This window comes from Castanea sativa, chromosome 12 (assembly GCF_040712315.1).
Source record: "Castanea sativa cultivar Marrone di Chiusa Pesio chromosome 12, ASM4071231v1".
In the NCBI taxonomy this organism is placed as follows: domain Eukaryota; kingdom Viridiplantae; phylum Streptophyta; class Magnoliopsida; order Fagales; family Fagaceae; genus Castanea; species Castanea sativa.
In genome coordinates, this window is record NC_134024.1 from 32,383,951 (window position 1) to 32,407,346 (window position 23,396).

At 37.2% G+C, this 23,396-nt stretch overlaps 1 protein-coding gene and 1 pseudogene across 1 annotated transcript; one reads left to right on the plus strand and one right to left on the minus strand.

Annotated features, from left to right (window-relative positions):
• The window catches only part of LOC142620532 (uncharacterized), a 59,680-nt pseudogene extending 46,449 nt beyond the window's left edge, over nucleotides 1–13,231 (minus strand).
• A 686-nt stretch (nucleotides 13,232–13,917) lies between these two features.
• Nucleotides 13,918–14,938, plus strand: LOC142619012 (cold shock protein 2-like). The gene has a single exon (XM_075792087.1). The coding sequence runs from the start codon at nucleotides 14,104–14,106 to the stop codon at nucleotides 14,662–14,664; it is 561 nt and encodes a 186-aa protein (XP_075648202.1). The 5' UTR covers nucleotides 13,918–14,103; the 3' UTR covers nucleotides 14,665–14,938.
• The last annotated feature ends 8,458 nt before the right edge of the window (nucleotides 14,939–23,396 follow it).

The following is a 23,396-nucleotide window of genomic DNA, read 5'->3' on the forward strand; positions in this document are numbered from 1 at the left end:
ACCCCACAATGCCTGTTCGAGGACAATCCTTTATTTTGATAAAACCTTAATTTTTGGAAATTGGCAGTAAAAACATGATTTTGGCATTGGATTTCAGGGTTTTGCATACACGGGGGCTTTGAGGTTTGGCTTTTGAATGGGTGTGGTCCCAATCTATACTCTCCTAAAGCATTCAAGCAAAATACCAAATTTCCACGTCGAAAACCCGGTGGCATGTCACCTTGCTTTCGCTGTGGAAATTAGGCATCGCTTGCCTTAGGTGGTACATACTATGACAATCACACCGAAAGGGGCGAGTAGGTATATATATACATAAATCATGCACAACACGAGCACACAGAGCAAGAAAGTAAATGCCTATATCCCTAGAGCATGGCCTAAAATACAAGAGTAGAAAAATAAATAGGGGTTGCCATACTCTAGAGGTGAGGACGAATGGTACACAGCATGATATACCTAATACAACCCATTTAATAATGAAAGGGAGGAGGAAGGAAGGGAGTTTAAAAGAGTACATAACCAAAGGGAAAGGCTAAAATCCTAAACCTACTAAACACAGCCGTTTGGCTCAAATCTACATGCTTGACTCCGCACCCTTTTTGCTCATGCCTGGGAAGCCGTGCCCTAGCTCCAAGTATCCTCGCTCCATGTGTGTACATGCAAAGGCAAAGACAAGAAACTAGCAGACAAGCAATGGAAGGAAAAGAGGTAACGAGCATACAAAAGAGGCACGAAGCGATATGCATGATAGACATAGTAAGCATAGCATATGACAGGAGACATGACGAGCAAAGATAAGCAGACAAGACACGAAATCAAGCAGACAAGAAAGCAAACAAGCAAAAAGGCAAACAAAAGGTGACGTCTGTGAGAGAAAAACGTAGGTTTGGATCGAATGTCCATAGCTTCATTGTGTTAAAGTATGGACGACACACTAGCAAGCAAGACTCATGCATGGACATATAAGCAAGCGTCTAAAGATGCATAAAAAGCCAACAGGTGGCACAAACAAGTATGGTAAGTATATCATCATACGGAGCGGAAAAGGGAAGAGCACGCACAGAGTAACCCGGCATCCGGAGACACATCCCAAGTGGTCACACCTAAACAAGGCCTCATGGGCGTTAAATGTAACCAAACAAGATCAAGCCCTAACACAAGCATAAAGCATAGAAGCAAGCAAACATAAACATGCAAAAAGGATGATCCAAACCCTTTGATATAGGTTAAGGTGTATGGATGATGACAAAGACCATAGGGTCTAGATCGGGTCTAAACCAAAAAGCCAAAACACAAGAAAGAAAGACGACAAAAGTGATGGAAAATAACATGTTTGTATCGTATACAAAACATACGCAGCAGAAAAATAACGGATCTACTTCATTCATAAATGTTAATATGCACTACATAAGTTTCAAAATTTAAGAACAAGGGAGTGTACCTTAGAGCGGTGAATTTCAAAACCGAAGATCAGAAGTACTTGGGAACACTTTCAATCTTCACTCCAATTCCACTAACGCCCAAGATGTGTGGTCTTTCAATCAGTTTCCAAAGGAGAAAAGCCAAAGTGTCTAACACTTCTTACACCACTTCATAATGATGTTCTTACAATTCTCTACAGAAAATTCTGTATATTTCTTCCATTGTTTCTAACTAATTATCTAATTGGGCTAGCCTTTTGGGCCTTTCCAATTGGGATAAAGTGTGTGGCTCGGAGTGGGACCAAAAGGGACCAATAAGACACTAACTCCAATGGGTCTTGGGCTTTTCTGTCAACTCTTGACAAGTCCAAAGTTACCATTAACTATATTTAATACCATTATATAAATATAGTTGCACTCTACGTTTATCTATAAATTATATCCTAAGACTTTATTGTACATACAACCCCTTCATAAAATATTCGTAGTAACACAAAATCATAAAAAAAGACCGCCACTTTGTAGATAACTACATCTTAATTCCTTGAGTACCCGGTTTAATCCTTTAAGTTATTCATCATATATTTATGAAATCCAATTCCATAAATATATACTTTAGTAACTCCTTACTAAAGTGGTTAGGTCTAACTCTCTGAATAACTGAACCCGTTAAACTTATCTCAATGAAATATTTTATATCTCTGTTAAGAGACTATGAATTCCATCTTGAGAATATATGTTCCATTAACACTAAATGTGGCTGCCCAACATACTGAGGTTTTGACCGTAACTATAGATCTCACTCTTAATATATCAAAGCAACCTACACTTCATGATCAAGTCCATTATCCTCTCAAGGTTAAGAGTTCATGCAAATATGAGTCGTGAGTTTATCATTTGACAGTCGTTAGGAGAATAATAAATCTCACAGCAGTCCAGTTCAATATGTTTTAACTCTTAAAACATATCAACATACCAACTAGAAATCTCCATTTCCAAGATCAAGACAATCATCTTAGTTGATATGTTATAGTCTTCACAGATGAAATGCCTAATTTCATCACCGACTACGAACTATATTTTGAGTTTACAAGGAACTTTTGATTTACATCTTCTGTAACTAAATCACATACAATGTATCTCATGGACTATATGATAATGTCTCAATATTCATGTTACCATTATTTTTAGATAATAATAAAAACAACTTTATTAAACACAACATTAACTCATACATAATGTCATACGTATAGCATCATACAATAGGATTTAAGGGCATACATCCAAACAAAAAGGGCTATAATAGCACATGACATGACAAACAAAGCCTAGGTCTAGGCACACAAACATGGCATTGCGCTCATAACCTCATTTTGCTTGGGTTGACATAGGACCACGTACATCTGTATGAACTAATTCAAGCAACTCTTGGGCTCTTCTACACAAGAAAGAAAGGCCGTTTGGTCATTTTACCTTCCAAACAAGATTCGCAAACAGGGAATCCATCAAAGTCCATGGGCTGCAAAAGTCCATCTTTGATTAGTCTTTGAATCTTATTTGAATTAATATGACCCAAACGCAAGTGCCAAAGATATGCATCACTTGTAGAATGAAACTTTCTCTTTAATGATATTACATGAGAGTCATTATCTAATTCATAATTATGTAATTCATGCTTATCAGGATTTAAGATATAAAGACCATCCACAACATTGTCAGAACAAATAAACATTTTATCCTTCTTTATTACAACATTGTCCTTTAGGATAACACAATATCCACGTTTACCTAAATAAGTTGCAAAAATTAAATTCCTATGAACATTAGGTACAAATAGACAGTCTTCCAATATTAAAACCCTAAACTCAAAGCATAAATTAACAACACCAACAGCTACAACCAGAATCCTGCTCCTATCAGCCAAAATAAGAAACAATCCCCCTTCATTCAACTTTCTGGTCTCCTAAAACCCCTGCAAAGAATTGCAGATATGATTAGTACAACCTAAATCTACACACCAATAATCCATGGGATTCTGTACCAAACATATTTCAAGAAGAAATGAACTTTCCATACCCTTATTCTTGGCAGCTTTGAACTTTGGACAATTCCTCTTCCAATGTCCTTTCTCACCACAATGGAAACACTTTCCTTTGATCTTCTTTCCTTTGTCAGCAACCCCTAAGGCAATTTGCTTACCCTCTTGCTTAGTGAAGTCCTTCTTCTTCTTCTTCTTCTTCTTCTTGTTATTCTTCTTACCCATGCCTTTCGACTTAGGTTAAGAAGTAGAAGCTTCACCCACATTGGCTTCAACACTAGAAGTACCAAGGATTCCTTCTGCCGCCACTAACTCATTCATTAATTCAAACAAAGAATAAATCTTTCTGTTCATGTTATAATTAAGTCTGAATTCCTTGAATGATTCTGGTAGTGACTGGAGTATCATATGCACTTGGGATTCTCCATCAATGTCGGCACCTAAAACTTCTAATGTATTCAGATTAGAGATCAGTGTAAGACAATGCTCTCTCACTGAACTACTTTCAGCCATTTTGGTATTATAAATTTGCCTCATGGTTTCTTGCCTTGCTCACCAAATATCTCCTTCAGACTTAGCGTAATGTCCGAAGCTAGTTCTACATCTTGTATTTGATGTTGTAGAACATTTGAAATGGATGCTAGTATATAGCACTTGGCCATTTCATTAGATTTCTGCCAACGATCATATCGCTATTTTTCCTCAAGAGGAGTATGTAATGAAGGAAAGCTAGGACATGGTTGAGTAAGCACATATTTGTGCTCTTCAGCTGTAAGAATAATGTCCAAATTTCTTTTTCAGTCAACATAGTTGAATCCAGTCAGTTTGTTTTGATTAAGAATAGTAACAAGTGGGCTAAATGATGTCATGTTCAAATCTGAAAATAATAAACATGAATATAATAAGTAAATTGGACATTATCAATTTAGCATATAAGCATATAATATGGAACCTTAATAAAACCATGAAATAATATATGCAATAACAATCCAATCCCATGTTTAAAATTCCTTAGAAGCGAGTAAATTATAAACACTATGATTGATTAAGAACTATTCTCATTATTAGTGCTATCATGATAACTCTTATCAAACACTAATAACATTTCGTATTTCCTTTAGCCTCTAAGTAATAATGACATAGCTCCGAACGGAGGTTAACATTGAACTTAGTCTAGTGTACACCATTGATTGAATTCCATGTGAGTCATTAAGTAACTCCACGGTAGCGTGGTCGTTCTTAATGTAAAAACACATATTATCCATCATTAAGAAGTTTAATCTGTAGTGCCATGAATTAAACACCCTCCGAATGAAGCAAGGCATATACGCCAAGGCGAGGTGTTTAATCACACTACTATAAACCGACAATGGAGGCCATGAGATCCAACCCTTGTATCTCTCTCCCACTAGATGTTTTAAAAGAAAAGTTTTTAAATTTAAAATATGCGTAATCTAATTACACACATGTTAGGATTAGTGCCCTTAAATCCTATTGTATGATGTTATGTATGATATTATGTATGACATTATGTATGACATGATGTATGACTTAATATTATGATTGATAAAGTTATTTTATTATTATCTAAGATAATGGTAACATGAATATGAGACATTATCATATAGTCCATGAGATGCATTGTATGTGATTTATGTGAAAAGTCACAGAAGATGTAAATCACAAGTTCTTTGTAAACTCAGAATTTATAGTTCGTAGTCGGTGATGAAATTGGGCATTTCATCTGCGAAGACTATAACGTATCAACTAAGATGATTTGTCTTAATCATGGAAGTGGAGACTTCTAGTTGATATGTTGATATGTTTTAAGAGTTAAGACATATTGAACAGGACCGCTGTGAGATTTATTATTCTCCTAACGACTGTCAAATGAATAATAAATCTCACGACTTCAATTTGCATGAACTCTTAATCCTGAGAGAATAATGAACCTGATCATGAGGTGTGGATTGCTTTGATATATCAGGAGTGAGATCTAAAGTGACGGTCAAAACCTCAGTATGTTGGGCAGCCACATTTAGTGTTGATGGAACATATATTCTCAAGATGGAATTCATAGTCTCTTGATGGAGATATAAAATATTCCCTTGAGATAAGTTTAATGTGTTCAGTTATTCAGAGAGTTAGGCCTAACCAATTTAGTAAGAAATTACTAAAGTATATATTTATGAAATCCAATTTCATAAATATATAATGAATAACTTTAAAGAATTAAACCGGGTACTCAAGGATAAGATGTAGTAATTTACAAAGTGGCAGTCTACATTTATGATTTTGTGTTACTACGAATATTTTATGAAGGGGTTGCATGTATAATAAAGTCTTGGGATATAATTTATTAATAAGGCCTAGAGTGCAATTATATTTATATAGTGGTATTAAATATAATTAATGGTAACTTTGGACTTGTCAAGAGTTGACGGAAAAGCCCAAGGCCCATTGGAGCTAGTGTCTTATTGGTCCCTTTTGGTCCCACTCCAAGCCACATACTAAAGCCCAATTGGAAAGGCCTAATAGGCCAACCCAATTAGATAATCAGTTAGTTATAAAGGGAGAAACATACAGAATTTTTATTAAGAGAAAGAAAAGAAATAAGAAATGGTGTGTGTGAGAGAGTGTGAGACACACTTTCATTCTCTCTTGAAAACTGGTTGAGAGACCACACATCTTGGGCGTAAAGTGGAATTGGAGTGAAGATTAAAAGTGTTTCCAAGTGCTTCTAATCTTTGTTTTGAATTTCTCCACACCAAGGTACGTCATCTTGTTCTTAAATTCTGAAATTTACATAGTGCACGTTATCGATCATGAATAAAATAGATCCTTATTTGTTGCTTCTGCTATGTGTTTTGTATGAGATACAAAACCAAAATTTTTCCTTCAACACAACCTTGCACTTTTAAAACTTGAAAACACTTAGAAAAATTCAAAATTTCCTTCTTTCGATCGATTGAATATGCCCCTCGATCGGTCAAAAAAATTAAAAAATTCGAACCTAACTGTCCGCCTGGCTTGATTGGTACTCGATCGCTTCTCGATTGATCACAAAATTAAATTTGATTGATCGACTAGCAATCGGGTATCAATCGAATCAAGCAGAATGGCCACCAATTCACTTGATTGATCGAAAACAATTTTCGATCGATCGAAACTCGTGAACTTCGAATTTCCAAAGTTTTTCCTGAAGCATTTTCAATGGTTTTTCATTAACAAACAACCATCATATGAACATAAGAGACAGAGATTGATATCTAACTGATTTCCATTGATGTTAAAGCCTTAAATACATATATTATATAGATGCCCCAAAAAGCAGGAGGAATCGGCTGCTGGTGGAAGGTTTTGCAGGAAATGAATCACTAGTATAAGAAGGGGACAAGGAATGCCCTTTGCCACGTGAATCAGACTAGGTTTATCTCAGATGCGGGATTACCAATGTCGCGATTGGAATTAGGAAAGGAAGCTGTGGCACTTCTGAATATGAGGAGGAGGTTGAATCAATAGCAAATTAAACAATTAACATACTTAATATCAAACTTAAACAACATCATAACATCAATTTCAATTTTCATCAAAACAATTCCAATCACCATGCAGAAAATCAATCAAATAACTTTCTAACATCATGAAACTATCATTCTTGATTCTAAAACTCACAAAATATGTTATACAAAATAGAAATTGAAGACCGCTTTGATACCAATTGTAGGAAAATTAAATGTTTGTATCACATACAAAACATACGCAGCGGAAAAATAATGGATCTACTTCATTCGAAAATGATAACATGCACTATGTAAGTTTCAGAATTCAAGAACAAGAGAGCATACCTTGGCGTGATGAATTTCAAAATAAAGATCGAAAGCACTTGGGAATACTTTTAATCTTCACTCCAATTCCACTTTGCGCCCAAGATGTGTGATCTTTCAATAAGTTTTTGTTCAAGGGAGAATGAGAGTATCCAACACTCACATACACCCCTTTACACAATGATGTCTCTCTTTTTCATATATTAAAATTCTGTATGTTTCTCTCCTTATAATTGATTATTAAATTGGGCTAGCCTTTTGGGCCTTTCTAATTGGGCTAGTCTTTTGCGCCTTTCTAATTGGGCTTTAGTATGTGGTTTGGAGTAGGACCAAAGCAGACCAATAAGACACTAGCTCCAATGGGCCTTGGGCTTTTCTGTCAACTCTTGACAAGTCCAAAGTTACCATTAACTATATTTAATACCACTATATAAATATAGTTGCACTCTAGGCCTTATTTATAAATTATATCCCAAGACTTAATTATATATGCAACCCTTTCATAAAATATTCGTAGTAATACAAAGTCATGAATGTAGACTGCCACTTTGTAAATTACTACATCTTATCCTTGAGTACCCGGTTTAATCCTTTAAATATTATTCATCATATATTTATGAAATCCAATTTCATAAATATATACTTTAGTAATTTCTTACCAAAGTGGTTATGTCTAACTCTCTGAATAACTGAACTCATTAAACTTATCTCAAGGGAATATTTTATATCTCTGTTAAGAGACTATGAATTCTATCTTGAGAATATATGTTCCATCAACACTAAATGTGGCTACCCAACATACTGAGGTTTTGACCGTTAGGATAGATCTCAATCCTGATATATCAAAGCAACCTACACTTCATGATCAGGTCCATTATCATCTGAGGATTAAGAGTTCATGTAAATAGAAGTCGTGAGATTTATTATTCATTTGGCAGTCATTAGGAGAATAATAAAGCTCACAGCGGTCCAGTTCAATATGTCTTAACTCTTAAAATATATCAACACATCAACTAGAAGTCTCCACTTCCATGATCAAGACAAATCATCTTAGTTGATATGTTATAGTCTTCGTAGATGAAATGCCTAATTTCATCACCGACTATGAACCAAATTTTGAGTTTACAAAGAACTTGTGATTTATATCTTCTGTGACTTTTCACATAAATCACATACTATGCATCTCATGGACTATATGATAATGTCCGATATTCATGTTACCATTATTTTAGATTATAAGAAAACAAATTTATTAATCACAATATTAAGTTATACATAATGTCATACATAACATCATACAATAGGATTTATGGGCACTAATCCTAACAAAATACTGAACCCATCCCCTTAACTTTTGGCAAACTAGTAATAAAAACCATTGAAACCGAAACCCATGGACTTTCTGGTATAGGAAAAGGCTGCAATAAACCTGCTTCCTTTTGATTTAAGCCCTTATCTTGCTGGAAAATTAGACAAATCTTCACATACAACTCAATATCCAATTCCATCTTAGGCCAATAGTAAGAACAGGACAGTAATGCATACATTCTATCCTTACCTGGATGTCTTGCCCATTGTGGATCATAAGTTTCCTTTAGCATATCTCCGAATCTTCCCACTTGGAACAAACAGCTTGCCACCCTTGGCATACAAAAACCTATCCTTAAGCCAATAACGCCTCACAAGGCCTGTATTCACATCTTGCACTAGCTTTTGATAGGTAGCATCCAGCTTAGCCCTGTCTTTGATCCTGTCCACAAAATCTGACTCCATTCTAGTCAAGGCAGCCACATACTCTTGCACCTGTTTGCAGCTAAGTGCATCTGCTACTTCATTATGCTTGCTTGGTTTGTGCTCCCACACAAAGTCATACTCTTGCAGCAACTCCTACCACCATCCTGCTTGGGTGACAACTTCTTTTGTGTGTTAAATAAGGTGTTAGTCACATTGTCTGTTCTCACCACGAACTTAGGCCCTAGCAGACACACACGCCATGCTAGCAAACAATGCACCATTGCAATCATCTCTTTTTCATGAGTTGAACACTTCTATTCTGCCTTATTCAACTTCTTGCTTTCATAGGCAACATGATGTTTCTCTTGTACTAGCACACCACCAATTGCTTTTTCAAAAGCATCAGTATGGACTTCAAAGGGTAGCCCAAAATTTAGCAAACGCAGCACAAACTCACTCGATATAGCAACCTTCAACTTCTTAAATGCTTCTTTACATGCATCTATCCACACCCATTTCTTATCCTTTTTCAGTAAATCTGTGAGAGAAGCCACCTTCTTCGAATACCCTTGAATAAACTTCCTGTAATAGTTAGCCAATCCAAGGAAAGATTGCAACTCAGAAACCTTACTTGGTGGAGGCCAATCAAGGATAGCCTACACCTTCCTCTCATCCATCATCACTTGACCTTTGCTGACCTTATGCCCTAGAAATAGAATCTCTTGCTGGGAAAACTCACACTTCTCTTTCTTGACATACAATTGATGTTCTCTCAGTTTGGATAGCACCTTCCTAAGGTGTTCCAAGTTATCCTCCAAGGACTCACTATATATCACTATGTCATCTAAGTAAACCACAACAAAACGATCTACAAACTCATAGAAGACATCATTCATCAAATTACAGAATGTAGCAGGGGCATTTGTTATACCGAAAGGCATAACTAGAAACTCATAAGAACCATACCGAGTCACACAAGTAGTCTTAGGCTTATTCCATTTAGCAATCCTCACTTGCCAATAGCCTAATCTCAAGTCCAACTTTGTGAAGTAAAAAACTTTGCTCAATCTGTCAAAGAGGTCTTGAATCAAAGGGATTGGATACTTGTCCTTCACAATCACTTTGTTCAAGGCTCTATAGTCCACACACATCCGCAATGAGCCATCTTGCTTCTTCTGGAACAGAATAGGAGCACCAAGAAGCCTTAGAGGGCTGAATGTAGCCTGCATCTAGTAGCTTTGTCAACTGCTTCCTCATCTCAGCCTTGGTGGAAGGGTCTTAGGCAATTTTGGAGGCATCACATTAGCAAACTCCTCCAACAGTCCAACCACAGCATCGAGAACTTTGACATACTTGTCCTGCTTCATCTCGATCAATGTAGTCAAGTAAGTCATCTCACCCTTCTTCAGCCCATACTCAACCTACATGGCTAAAACCATTGGTTCTTTCCCCTTACTAATCTTGTTATTTCCTGCCCCACGCCTCACAGGAACATAGCATGGCTGCTTCTCATCAAGGATTAACAACACTCCAATGAATGGCAGTAAGGCAGCCTTAGCAGCTACTAGGAACTTGTCACTTAGAATTACATCAAAGTCATCTAACTCCATGACTAGGAAATTCACCTTTCTTGTCCACTCACCAACCTTAAACTTCACTCCATAAGCAATTCCCAACATAGGTTTTGCCTCTAAGTTTACTGCCTTGATCATACTTGGACACTTGCTCACTTTCAACTAAGTCGTTAGACCATCCGATTAACAATAAAATTGTGGATAGCACCAGAATCAAGCATACCCTCAACCCCATTCTCGTTCATCTCCACTTGAATATAAGATAGACCCCTAGAAGTACCTCCTGCATTTAGTGCATTCAGCAATTGCAAGGGGTTCACTTTGCTGGGAACTTCTTCATCGAACTGCCCACCACCATCTTCAACAACCACGACATTAAGCTTCTCAGGCTTTGGACAGTCTCTTACACGATAAGGGCCATTGCAAATGAAGCAGCCAGCATTAAGCTTGGGCTGTTCTTTGCTTGGTTGAGAGATAGAACTCTCTCCCTTGCTCTTGTTACCCTAATTTTTCTTTTGCTTATCCTTCTTCTTGCCATCCTTCTTCTGCTTTTCTTTCCCTTTGTCCTTGGACTTACATTTTTCCTCATCCCCACTGGGCTTATTGAACTTGTAGTCCATTAAGGCATCTATAGCGAACATAGCAGTAGGCAGATCACGAACAGCCTACCTCTTTAACTCCAACTGTGCCCAAGGCTGCAAGCCAGATATGAAATTGAACAATTTGTCCTCCTTTGACATGCTCTTGATATCCAGCATCAAAGAACTGAACATCTTGACATATTCTCTCAATGTACCAATCTGCTTCAATTTCTTCAAGGCATCTCTTGCAACCCATGTAGTGTTGGTAGGCAAGAACTTATCCTTCAATTCCTTCTTTAAGGCTTCCCACGAGTAAATTTTTCCTTTACCAGCATCTGCATCATCTTCCACACGGGTTCTCCACCATAACTTGGCATCCCCTAAAAGATACATGCTAGTAATCGTCACCATCTCTTGACTAGGCACCCTAGCATCCTTGAAGTACTGCTCCATATCCCATAGGAAATTCTCCAAATCCTTGGCATTCCTGGCACCATTAAAGGGCTTTGGTTCAGGGACCTTCACTTTGGTAGCCACTTCCCCCTCCCAAGGCAAGTCACTCATTGCTCTCTTCAACCGAGCAATTTCTGTTTCAAGTTGGCGTTTGGTCTCCCTTGCTGCTTGGTTCTGGGCATCTAATGCAACAACCAACTCTTCGACACCAGTAAACACAATATCCCTTTGTTCTGCAAGATCATTCCTTACCACAGTAGTTTTTGTAGAGACAGCATCCAATCTGTCATACATAGAAAGTTGTTCCCCCTCTCTAAGAACTCTAAGTATGTTCTCCAAGACAGTCACCCTTGCCTTGGTGTCCACAGATATGGCAGCCAAGCTCTAATACCAATTGTCATAGGGTCAATTTTTCTTTTAAATTTTCTGCTTATGATGGCACTAAGTCCCTGACTTAGTCTCAACCAACACTCCACACACACACTACAAAAACTCTTAGAATAGAACTATCAAGGGAATTCACACACACAACACACACATTATTTACAGGGCACCAATCCCAACCTTTATTACTCAATATCAAGTACAAAGGAAGTCTGAAGAATACACACGAAATTCTATAAGCCAAAAAATACACACTCTTGTTGTTAACAACCCCAACAACCTAGGATATATGTACAGAAATAACTGTCGTAGCAGTTACTGCCAAGTAACTGCCCCTCTTCTCTAGGACTTGCTACCACATGTGGTTTGACTTAGGACACCTTTAATTGATGCTGTCTTGGCCTACTCTCCACGTTTCCATCCCCTACATAGCAGGTTTAAACATCCAGCAAGCTAGGAATTGCTTTGTAACTGCCGGTAACTGCTGTTGCACACTCTGCACATGCCAACCCATATCTCAGCACATCATGGGGCCTCTGCCCATGCTTCAGTAACTCACACATAATTGTTCCATCACGTTTTAGAAAGCTCAGCCCTCTGCCTAAGCCCTTTTCATCAGCATCACAGCCTACACAGCATGCCTATATGCAGCATACCAAGTAATTGTCATCAGTCCACTCACACAAGTCCATGCATTCTGCCAGCACCAACAAGCCCAATGCCTTGCACAACATTTCATCATCACAGTAGCCCAACACTGCCTTGCACTCAAACCACCAAGCCCACACACAAAGCAATCATCAACCTGCCACCAATGCCATGCATCATCACTTAGCACATCATGGGGCCTTTGCCCATGCTCCAGCAGCCCACACACAATTGTTCCATCACGTTTTAGAAAGCTTGGCCCTCTGTCCAAGCCCTTTTCATCAGCATCACGGCCTACACAACATGTCCATATGCAGCACACCAAGTAATTGCCATCAGTCCACTCACACAAGTCCATGCATTTGGCCAGCACCAACAAGCCCAATGCCTTGCACAACAGTTCATTATCACAGCAGCCCAACACTGCCTTGCACTCAAGCCACCAAGCCCACACATAAAGCAATCATCAACCAAGCCACCAATGCCATGCATCATCACTTAGGGTTAGCACCACTTGCTGCTGCCCATCATTACCAAAACCATCTCTACCCACCATGCCCACCTCTGCCATGGCCTTGGGGCATTATGTGGAGCAAGGTGCCTCCACATGCTGCTCTTCATCATACTCATCATTTTGAATCCAGCAGTGAGACCGATCTTGTCCCCCTCAAAGAGTAGTTAAGAGCTTCACTAGATAGGCATGAGGAGCCATTGGTGTCTTGAGAAAATATTGAGCTAAGTAACTAGCCTAATGTTGTCCAAACACTTCAATTCCTCATACCATTATCAGCAACTTGTAAAGCTCCTAACATTATGTTAGTCTCCAAATATCCCTTTTAAGCTTTCAAATGTCTTGATTACACATGTTTGATTTTTGATAAATCAATTATTATATTGCAAATTTAAAAATAATTACAAAAAAAAAAAAAAAAAGTATATAAACTAAAAATATTGTCATTATATTTTTTTATTAAAAGTTAGAAAAATACAAAAAGTATACTGACAGGAGAGAAAAATAACACGCCCCATGTCGTGAGGATAAGCCATAAAGCATGCTTGTACTTTGCACCATAAATACGATCCACCTCCTGAAAAGAATAAATAAATAAATACGATCCAACAGTCCAGTAGCCCCGTATCAACCGTCTGATCTTGTTCACCAAAAAAAAAAAAACCGTCTGATCTCTACAAATCTGGTCCCACCTTCTTCTTTTTTGGAGAAACTGGTCCCACCTAATTATACCCTAAAAAAAAGAAAAAAAACCCATTGGATAATGCAATTCCAACTTCGATGCCACTCCCTCACTCGTACTCGTACACTCTCAGCCCTCGTCGACCCTTTCCTCTTTCCCCTATGGCCAATCACTACTGATTTAAAAAAAAAAAAAAAAAGAATCGAAGAAGAAGAAGAAAGTTCTAGAAGATTCCAAAAATTCTAGATCAATGGCGGAGACGAAGAGATCGACGGGCATAGTGAAGTGGTTCAGCGCGCAAAAGGGGTTTGGGTTCATAACTCCAGACGACGAAGGCGAGGACCTCTTCGTGCACCAGACCTCGATCCAATCCGATGGGTTTCGGACTCTTTCGGAGGGTCAAGCCGTCGAGTTCTTCATCGATTTTGGAGACGATGGGCGCACCAAGGCCGTCGATGTGACCAACCTTACCAGATCCCGCCGCGGCGGTGGGAGAGGAGGTGGGAGGGGTAGAGCTGGTAATTTTAGCAGATTTGGTGGTGGAAGGAGTGGTTTTGGACTAAGAGGTGGAACTGGAAGAACTAGTGGCGGTGGTGAGTGTTACAATTGTGGGCGAATTGGTCATTTGGCTAGGGATTGTTATCAAGGCTACAGCGGTGGAGGCGGCGGCGGTGGTGGTGTTGGGACTCGGAGATACGGCGGAGGCGGTGGTGGGCGTGGATATTATGGTGGCGGTGGCGGTGGCGGAGGAGGAGGGTGTTATAATTGTGGAGAAGAAGGACATTTTGCGAGGGATTGCCCTAACGCTTAAAATATTATTACACGTGGCGTGTCCTGATTGGTTAATTGGGCATATAGAATTTTTTTTTTGGTTGGGTTTGTATTTTTTTTTTTGTTGGGTGCTGGGAGATTGTTGTTGGGAATGGAATGCAAAGCGCGCTTGTTTTTGTCACCAAATTATTTCTGGTTGTTGGGTTTTTGCTGGGTAAGCTTGTTTTTATTTTTTTTTTCTTTCTCCCCTAAGTTTCATATATATTACATATATGGTCAATAATTGAATTAATGAAAAGGTATATTTGTTGATACATGTCTCTGCCTTTTGTTTTCTTGGGTCATTTCAATTTTCTTTTTCCATGTATGTCATGATGTCTTCAAAGTTGAACAGTCATTGTTAATTTTTGAAGGTTTTAATTTGAGTTTCTGGAATTTGATATCAAAACCCAATATAATGTTTTAGTACTATTGGATAAATTTGGAATGACTTGTCGAGCTGTTTATGTGGATAGAATAGATAGGTACTAGTTTGCTTTTGTAATCTTATCTTGAAAAATTTATTGTGGATGTTCTTTATTTTGGCAGCTGATGAAAGTAGTGAGTAGTGACATTAGAACAAATAAGTGGGGTACAGTAGAGAATAATTTGGATGATGTAAGTTATCTTCAGACTCTGTACATTACCTTAGAAAGTTCAACCAAATACAACAATCTGTGTGTATAACCAAATTAATCTATTTCTTGAAGAAAGAAGATGAAGAACCATGGGCCCTGGGAAAAGAGAGAACGTGTTAGTGTTTTCTAATCCATGCATGTTTAGAGGACCTTGTGATCTCATACACCTTATCCCTGTTTGTAGCCATTGAGAGGTTGATGTAGACGGTTTAAGATTGCTTTCCGCCCTTTGGATGCGATAGGCCACTTTCCGAAAGGTCTTTAGTACTTGGCCTCATCTTTTGGGTCCCTTTTTGTTTTACCCATTCAATATTTACCTTCATTGTCATTGTGCCTGAAAACCGTCTAGTTTCAGTGAAAGTTCTGTTACAAATTATTGAGAAGAGAAACAGAAATAGTTACACAAAATCTAAGTTGATGTATGCTTATCACAAAAAAATCAGCATAAATCATATGTGGTGTGTTGCGGTGATGGTTAGGATGTTAGCCTAGACATATTTTGCAAAATAGGAACCCTTGCAGATGTCATGGTTCAGTTTTTAATAATTGGAAAACTTAACTTTAATATTCTTGGGCAACCTTGGCTGTATTTTTGTCTATATTCTGATTTTAAGGACTAAGGAGCCAACTTCACCAATTTTTATAATTATGATCATTGTGCTCATGCTAACATGTGCGCTGACTGATGGCTTTCAGATTTTTTATTATGTCTTCAACATGGTCCTACAATGGAGCAGACATCTACTAACTCCTGCTTATGTATAAATTTGCTCAGTAACACTCTCAATAGCACTTGTCTTCTTGATCCTTTGGAATTTAATCAACAGGGGTGTGGGTGTTCACTTGGTGGTTTCTGAATCCATTGATCTTATTCATGCTACCATATATTACTTGACCATTTGAATTCTATCCATCTTCCTTTCTTATTTGGATGAACTACCTTAGTTCAGTTGTTGAAAGTTACTTTTGGTCTTGTGATTCAATTTCCTTAGGCCTGTAATTAGTAGCATACAACCCCCTCACATCCAATATCTCTCCTCATTTAGTGTACAAAGCAAACAGTTTCTTAAGCCTGCATGAGAAGTCAAAATTTTTGAAAGATTACCGAGCAGCTCTATTCCCAATTCAATTTCAAAGGCACTTTCTTTTTGTAAAACTTATTCAAATCACCATTTGCTATCTTGTTTACAGGAAAAGCTGTAATGAAGGGTGTCTGAATGTTTAGACTCAATTTTGCAAGTTGAAGCATTTCTCTGAGTTCGACTTTTAATTTTGTCTTCATTTTTTTTTTTATTGGGTCTGTTTATGCATCTGAGTGAATGCTCTGATCAAACAGCTCTGAGAAATAGCCCATGCCTTCTAAGGAAATTGGCATTCTCTTCCCTTCTCGTTTGAGTCAAAATATATTTGATACTCCAGCAATATTATCTTCTTTCACATGATTGGTAAATCCAAATTTGAGTTTTGCCTATAGTGATTGATGCTTTAAATCTTGGGTGGAAATGTTTGAACAAACTAGGCTGACATTGTAGGCTTTGCAGGTATATTGAGCCCAAAATAATTTGCATTTTTCTTCAATTTTGACATGCTCAAGTGATCAGCAATTCGACACACATAAGGACAGCTGACTATTGTTTAAGCACCTATTTCCTAAATCAAAAGTATGATTTAATACTCATTTCCAGTGTTTCTTTTAATGGTCAATTAACTTTGGTTCATGTTGATTTAGGGGAAAATATTGAGAACTTGTTTTTGGTGCTAGCAAAAATTTATTTGAACTGGTGTCTGAGTCTTTCCCTACATAGGATGATGAACTTTAGGCTTTGTTTTACTGTGATGTGTTTCAAAATTATAATGTATCTCTCCCACTGCAGGGTAGAGGTAGAGACTAGCCCATAAAATTAAGGACCGTGATTGTTACAACCATAAAAAATTTTCATACTCCGTACACGTCATGTGTAAAATTTGGAGATTCTTGAAAAATTTAAACATTTGGTCTATATTTTACACATGGAGCATATATGAATGTAATAATTTTCCTAAACTTAATGACAACACTAATTGATTTCAATCTTATTTCTAACCTTGCACACACACACACACAAAAGTTTGCAATTCCTTCGTCATGAGTGATTTTTTTCCCTCCAAAGGGAAGTTTTCACCTACAAGGAGCAGTCATGTATTAATGTAAAGACGATTTCTTTTTTCAATTTTCCAATGTTATTTTCAGAATTTGAAGCCATATAGATTTATCCCACTTTGGATTGCCAATGGAAGAGCAATAAGGTCTTACAATTTTTTTTATAACTTGTTAATGAGATATTGTGAAAATTTTTGTTTCACTACAACTTTGATTGAAGAATGGCGAGTTTAAGCGAATTATGGTTAAAAAGGAAAACATATTAGAGAACAACTCAATCATATATATATATATATATATATATATATTTTGACTGAACTCAAGAATAATATTAGATGTTAGTATAATTAAAATGTTGGAAGAGAATTGAGGGTGCAAATTGGACGTTTTACAACTAGGATTCGGAAATTTAAATTTAAAAATAAAAATAAAAGAAAAAGAAGAAGAAGATATATGCTTCTTGAAGAATAGAAATGTACATATAGAACAACATTTTAGAACTGGAAGGGAAGCCCATTAAAATTAGAACTCATGGGATGGTTTGAACTTTCAAATATGGGCTTATGGAATAGATATATCCGCATCTTCAACTAAAATGAGGCATTTCTTGCTGGAGGTCAGGACGTGGAGGTTATTTAGGGACTTCACTTCAGCCCCACATATCTGCAGTTTTGACTATTGGGACAGTTATTTCCTTATTCTACATGATTTTAAAACGTAATTTCCCTTCATTTCCATTGAATATTTCAAGGTGAACAGTGAATGTTAAGGTTCCTACTCTTGTTTCAATTTCTTAGGGGTGTCAATGTTCGACCCAACCTGCAAACACGACATGAACTCGACACGGGTTTTTTCGGGTTAGGGTTGGGCCTTAATGGGTTTAGGTCATAAACGGGTCAACCCGAAAGCGACACAATAAGAAGCGGGTCAACCCTTGTAACCTGCAATAGACACGTTTGACACACCAATTTATTTGTGTCAATCCGAAATGACCCACTTAACACAACTCGTTTAACTCGTATAACAAATAAATATTCATCTTATCTTTAGATTTATCAAATACCTTTTATATTCAACATATATTTTAAATTTAAAAAGAAAAGTGAGTAATTACAAAAATTTACAAAGAATATAATTGAAAATTGAAACTTTACAAACCTTAGATCTCTAAACCCTACAAACCCTAAATTTCTAAACTATCTTATAAATATCTTTTTTTTTTTTTTTTTTTTTTTTTTTTTTTTTTTTTTTAAATTTCAGCCGTACTACTTTTCTCATGCTCAATTCTCAAACTCAAAGTTTCAAACCGGTTATTTCTCTCTCTCTCTCTCTCTCTCTCTCTCTCTCTCATGTGTTTATTTTTTCTACATAATGCTTTTGTACAATAAACTTTGAACCCATGTGCCTTGTGTTTTTCTTGATTGCATGATATTCTCCACTTTTTTTTGTTGAACTATATTATTCTATTTTTGTTAAACTATATTATTTTGAATTTGAGTTTAAGTGTATTCACTTCTTTCGGAGTGTAAAGAACTTATTTCTAGATGAATGTTATATTTTTGTTGAATTATATTATTTCTAGATGGATGTTATATTTAATATTATATAGGTTGAAATGAGTTGTGTTACATTCGTGTCAACCCAACACGACTTGTTTATTAAGCATGTCAAATGGGTTGGGTCAGGTCAACCTGCCTTATTAACAAGTCGGGTTAGGGTTGAAGGATCATGACACGATTATTAAATGGGTCAGGTTAGGGTTGAGCCATTTAGTCAAATACCTCTACCTCGACACAAAACGAACTCGACACGCTAACCCGAATTGACACCCTTAAATTTCTTACATAAGGAGAATTTCCTCATTTTTAAGTGTATAACTTCTTCTCCTTCAACCAAAGTTAATCTTAGTCAAGTGGAAGGGACATCTAATCACAGTTTTCGACCAAAATGACCCAATTTTCTTAAGCAGAGAATGAGAGTACTGCATATTACAACAAACGGAATTGGGAACTCATGGGCAGGCCCAAAACCAACCTATAACCCATTTTCTATTCCTATTGGCCATAATAGGCCAAAGCCATGCAAATGCCAGATAAAACATCAAGTATTTTTGAGATATCCTCACACAACTTTTTTCGCCACGGCTTTCTTTTACTTATAATTTGTGGAAGTGGCAAAAATTATTACAAAAATTTTGTTCGTACAATTGTGGAAGAATCCATTGTCTAGTAAGGATTGAGATCTAGTGTAATAGCTAGGGACATTGCACTATGCAATCAATGGTGGCTTTAAGATTTTTTTCTAGGAGAGTCAACAATGACAGAGCTAGAAATTTGTCATGGGGGATATGATGGAAATATGGATGTGCACAGTGGAAAAATAACGGATCTACTTCATTCATAAAAGTTAACATGTACTATATAAGTTTTAGAATTTAAGAACAAGAGAGTGTACCTTGGAGCGGTGAATATCAAAACCAAAGATCAGAAGTGCTTAGGAACACTTTCAATCTTCACTCCAATTCCACTAATGCCCAAGATGTGTGGTCTCTCAATCAGTTCAAAAAGGAGAATGTCAAAGTGTCTTACACTCACATGCACCACTTCGCAATAGCGTTCTTACAAAATTCTCTATAGAAAATTCTATATGTTTCTCCCTTTGTGTCTAATCGATTATCTAATTGGGCTGGCCTTTTGGGCCTTTCCAATTAGGCTTAAGTGTGTGGCTTGGAATGGGACCAAAAGGGACCAATAAGACATTAGCTCCAATGAGCCTTGGGCTTTTCTATCAACTTTTGACAAGTCCAAAGTTACCATTAACTATATTTAATACCACTATATAAATATAGTTGCACTCCAGGCCTTATCTATAAATTATATCTCAAGACTTTATTGTACATGCAACCCCTTCGTAAAATATTCGTAGTAACACAAAGTCATGAATGTAGACTGCCACTTTGTAAATTACTACATCTTATCCTTGAGTACTCGGTTTAATCCTTTAAGTTATTCATCATATATTTATGAAATCCAATTCCATAAATATATACTCTAGTAACTATTTACTAAAGTAGTTAGGCCTAACATTTTGAATAACAAACCCATTAAACTTATCTCAAGGGAATATTTTGTATCTCCGTTAAGAGACTATGAATTTCATCTTAAGAATGTATGCTCCATCAACACTAAATGTGGTTGCCCCACATACTGCGGTTTTGACCGTTACTCTATATTTCACTCCTGATATATCAAAGCAATCTACACCTCATGATTAAGTCCATATTCTCTCAGGATTAAGAGTTCATGCAAATATAAGTCGTGAGTTTATTATTCATTTGACAGTCGTTGAAAGAATAATAAATCTCATACGGTCCAGTTCAATATGTTTTAACTCTTAAAACATATCAACATACCAACTAGAAATCTCCATTTTCATGATCAAGACAAATCATCTTAGTTGATATTTTATAATCTTCGCAGATGAAATGCCCAATTTTCATCACCGACTACGAACTACATTTTGAGTTTACAAGGAACTTGTGATTTACATCTTCTGAGACTAAATCACATAAATCACATACAATGCATCTCATGGACTATATGATAATGTCCCAATATTCATGTTACCATTATTTTTAGATAGTAATAAAATAACTTTATTAAACACAACATTAAGTCATACATAATGTCATAAATAATAACATACATAGCATCATACAATAGGATTTCAGGACACTAACCTAACAGGATAAGTAAAAAATAAAATGATATATTTGTTTTCTACACAACAACTTCCATATTATATACAATAATCTAAAATAGTATTCTAAATACAATTCAATATACAATACAACTATATTTAGTATGTATGTGGTACATGGAATTGCTATTCTTTCCCCGTGCTCCTGTAGCACCATATGCCTATTCCCTTCACCAGAGCTAGTCTCCCCAACCCCCCCCCCCCCCCCCCTTTCGTTACTATTCTTAATCACACTCTATATCCACTACCCATAGCCATCTCCTCAAACCGCATCCAACCATTTTCATCCCCTAGCAGATTTCCCTAATCTCCTCATAGAGGTGTCCAATATAGTTAATCGAACCACTAAAGTCGCATGCCCAGATATACACCTAGAACTCCCCCCAAACCAAGTCAATCCCAATCTTTCCCAACACAATCTTCTGGAAAACTCATTTCCTCTAAAGTAATAGGCTTCAACTCTATTAAAGATATGGTCCTCAAAGCATGGAAACCCACCTGCGCATTAGAGGTGAAATAGCTAGAAGGAAACGTTTGCCTGTTCAATTTCTAGCACAAAGCTGACCTTCATAAAGCTTTCCTCAGAAGGCCATGGTCGATTAGAGGCGACCATCTGATCATGAAGAAATGGAGCCCATAACTCACCTGGAAAGAGATTGATTTCTCCCTCTCATCCTTTTGGGTTCAAGTTCACAACCTACTAAGATTATGACAATCTGAAGACAACCTAAAAGCCATAGGTCATAAGTTAGGAGCGGTCTTAAAGGTCAACTTCAACGGCAAAGGAGGTGGTGAATGGAGGAGATTCACCAAAGTCAGAGTAGTTTTGGATATATCCAAACCTTTGATCCCAAGCTTCTTCCTGCCTTGTCCCAATCTTGAGGACCTTTGGATTAGTTTGAAATACGAAAAGTTGGCGGATATTTGCTACAACTGTGGCATTATAGGCCACAAGGAAAGCAAATGTGTTGAGGAAATTTTCTGCCTCCGAAACTTTGTCTAAGCGCCATTCAAGGCAGCTGGACCATGGCTAAAAACTGACTTCCACAACCCTCTAGTTGGTTTGTTCGACATGCTCAACCCTGCTTAGCCGATGATTGAGGCAAGCATGGATGCAACTCTAATATGCTCACCACTGATTCAGGGTAAGCCCCCAGCCAATGTCTAACCTCACGCCATTTAAGCCGTTGTCCATCCATGAAATACGACAAAAAACCTGACCCAATTCAGTCCCAAGATGGCCACTCCACAATGCCAGATACAAACAAACACTCTATGGTGGCAAAGAACGTGGCCGAGACTCTACAATCCCACTTGCCTTTAACTGCTCTTTCTGACATGGGGCCTACCAAAGATGATGAGGTAATTCACAATAGCATTTCCAACCTGTGGACACAAGGGGTCGTTTTTAGAGTCGCCACCTAGTTTTTGCAATAGTCTAGAAACCATATATATAGTGTCCATTCGAGGAATGACCTTTGATCTTGCTACTAGAGTATAGATTCAGAGTTTAGGTATGCTCTTCGGAAGGTGTTAGGCACCTAAGATTGCCAAACCCTAAGGTTGACCTCCCATCATTATGTCTTGTGTCTTAATCTTATTAAAAAAAAAAAATCTCAACACTTGTATCCTAAACTCACAAACACACTAGCATGCATCTAACATACAATCATGGCATCTTTATCCCTAAACAAACATACTAATCTATCCACAAAGCAAAGAAAGCCAAACATGCAAGAGAAACCCTAGCATTCATCTAACATGTGAAAACCTTGCCATACATCTAAACAACGCAACAAGCATATCATCCAATGAAACATATCAAAAAACAAAGTATCAACACATTAGAAACCCTAATTATACATCTAAGCATAATTCGTCATATCATCAAAATAAAACCAAAACACAAATGCATGGACATTTCTAATGCATGACTTACCCTTTACTTACCTCTCAGCAACATAACACCTATGGCATTGATGAATGGACATGTGAATGAATGGCATAATACTAATCTAGCATGTGATAGCAAACAAGCATGTGAGGCAGACTCTAAAAAGGAACAAAACATGTGAAAAAACCAAACAAACAACATAAAGAATCTGGATTTGGGTTTCTGGTCAAGCACCTATGTACGTAGCTCTGAGCCTGCGTACACAAGGTTTAACCTGCGTACGCATGCTCATGGCATGCGTG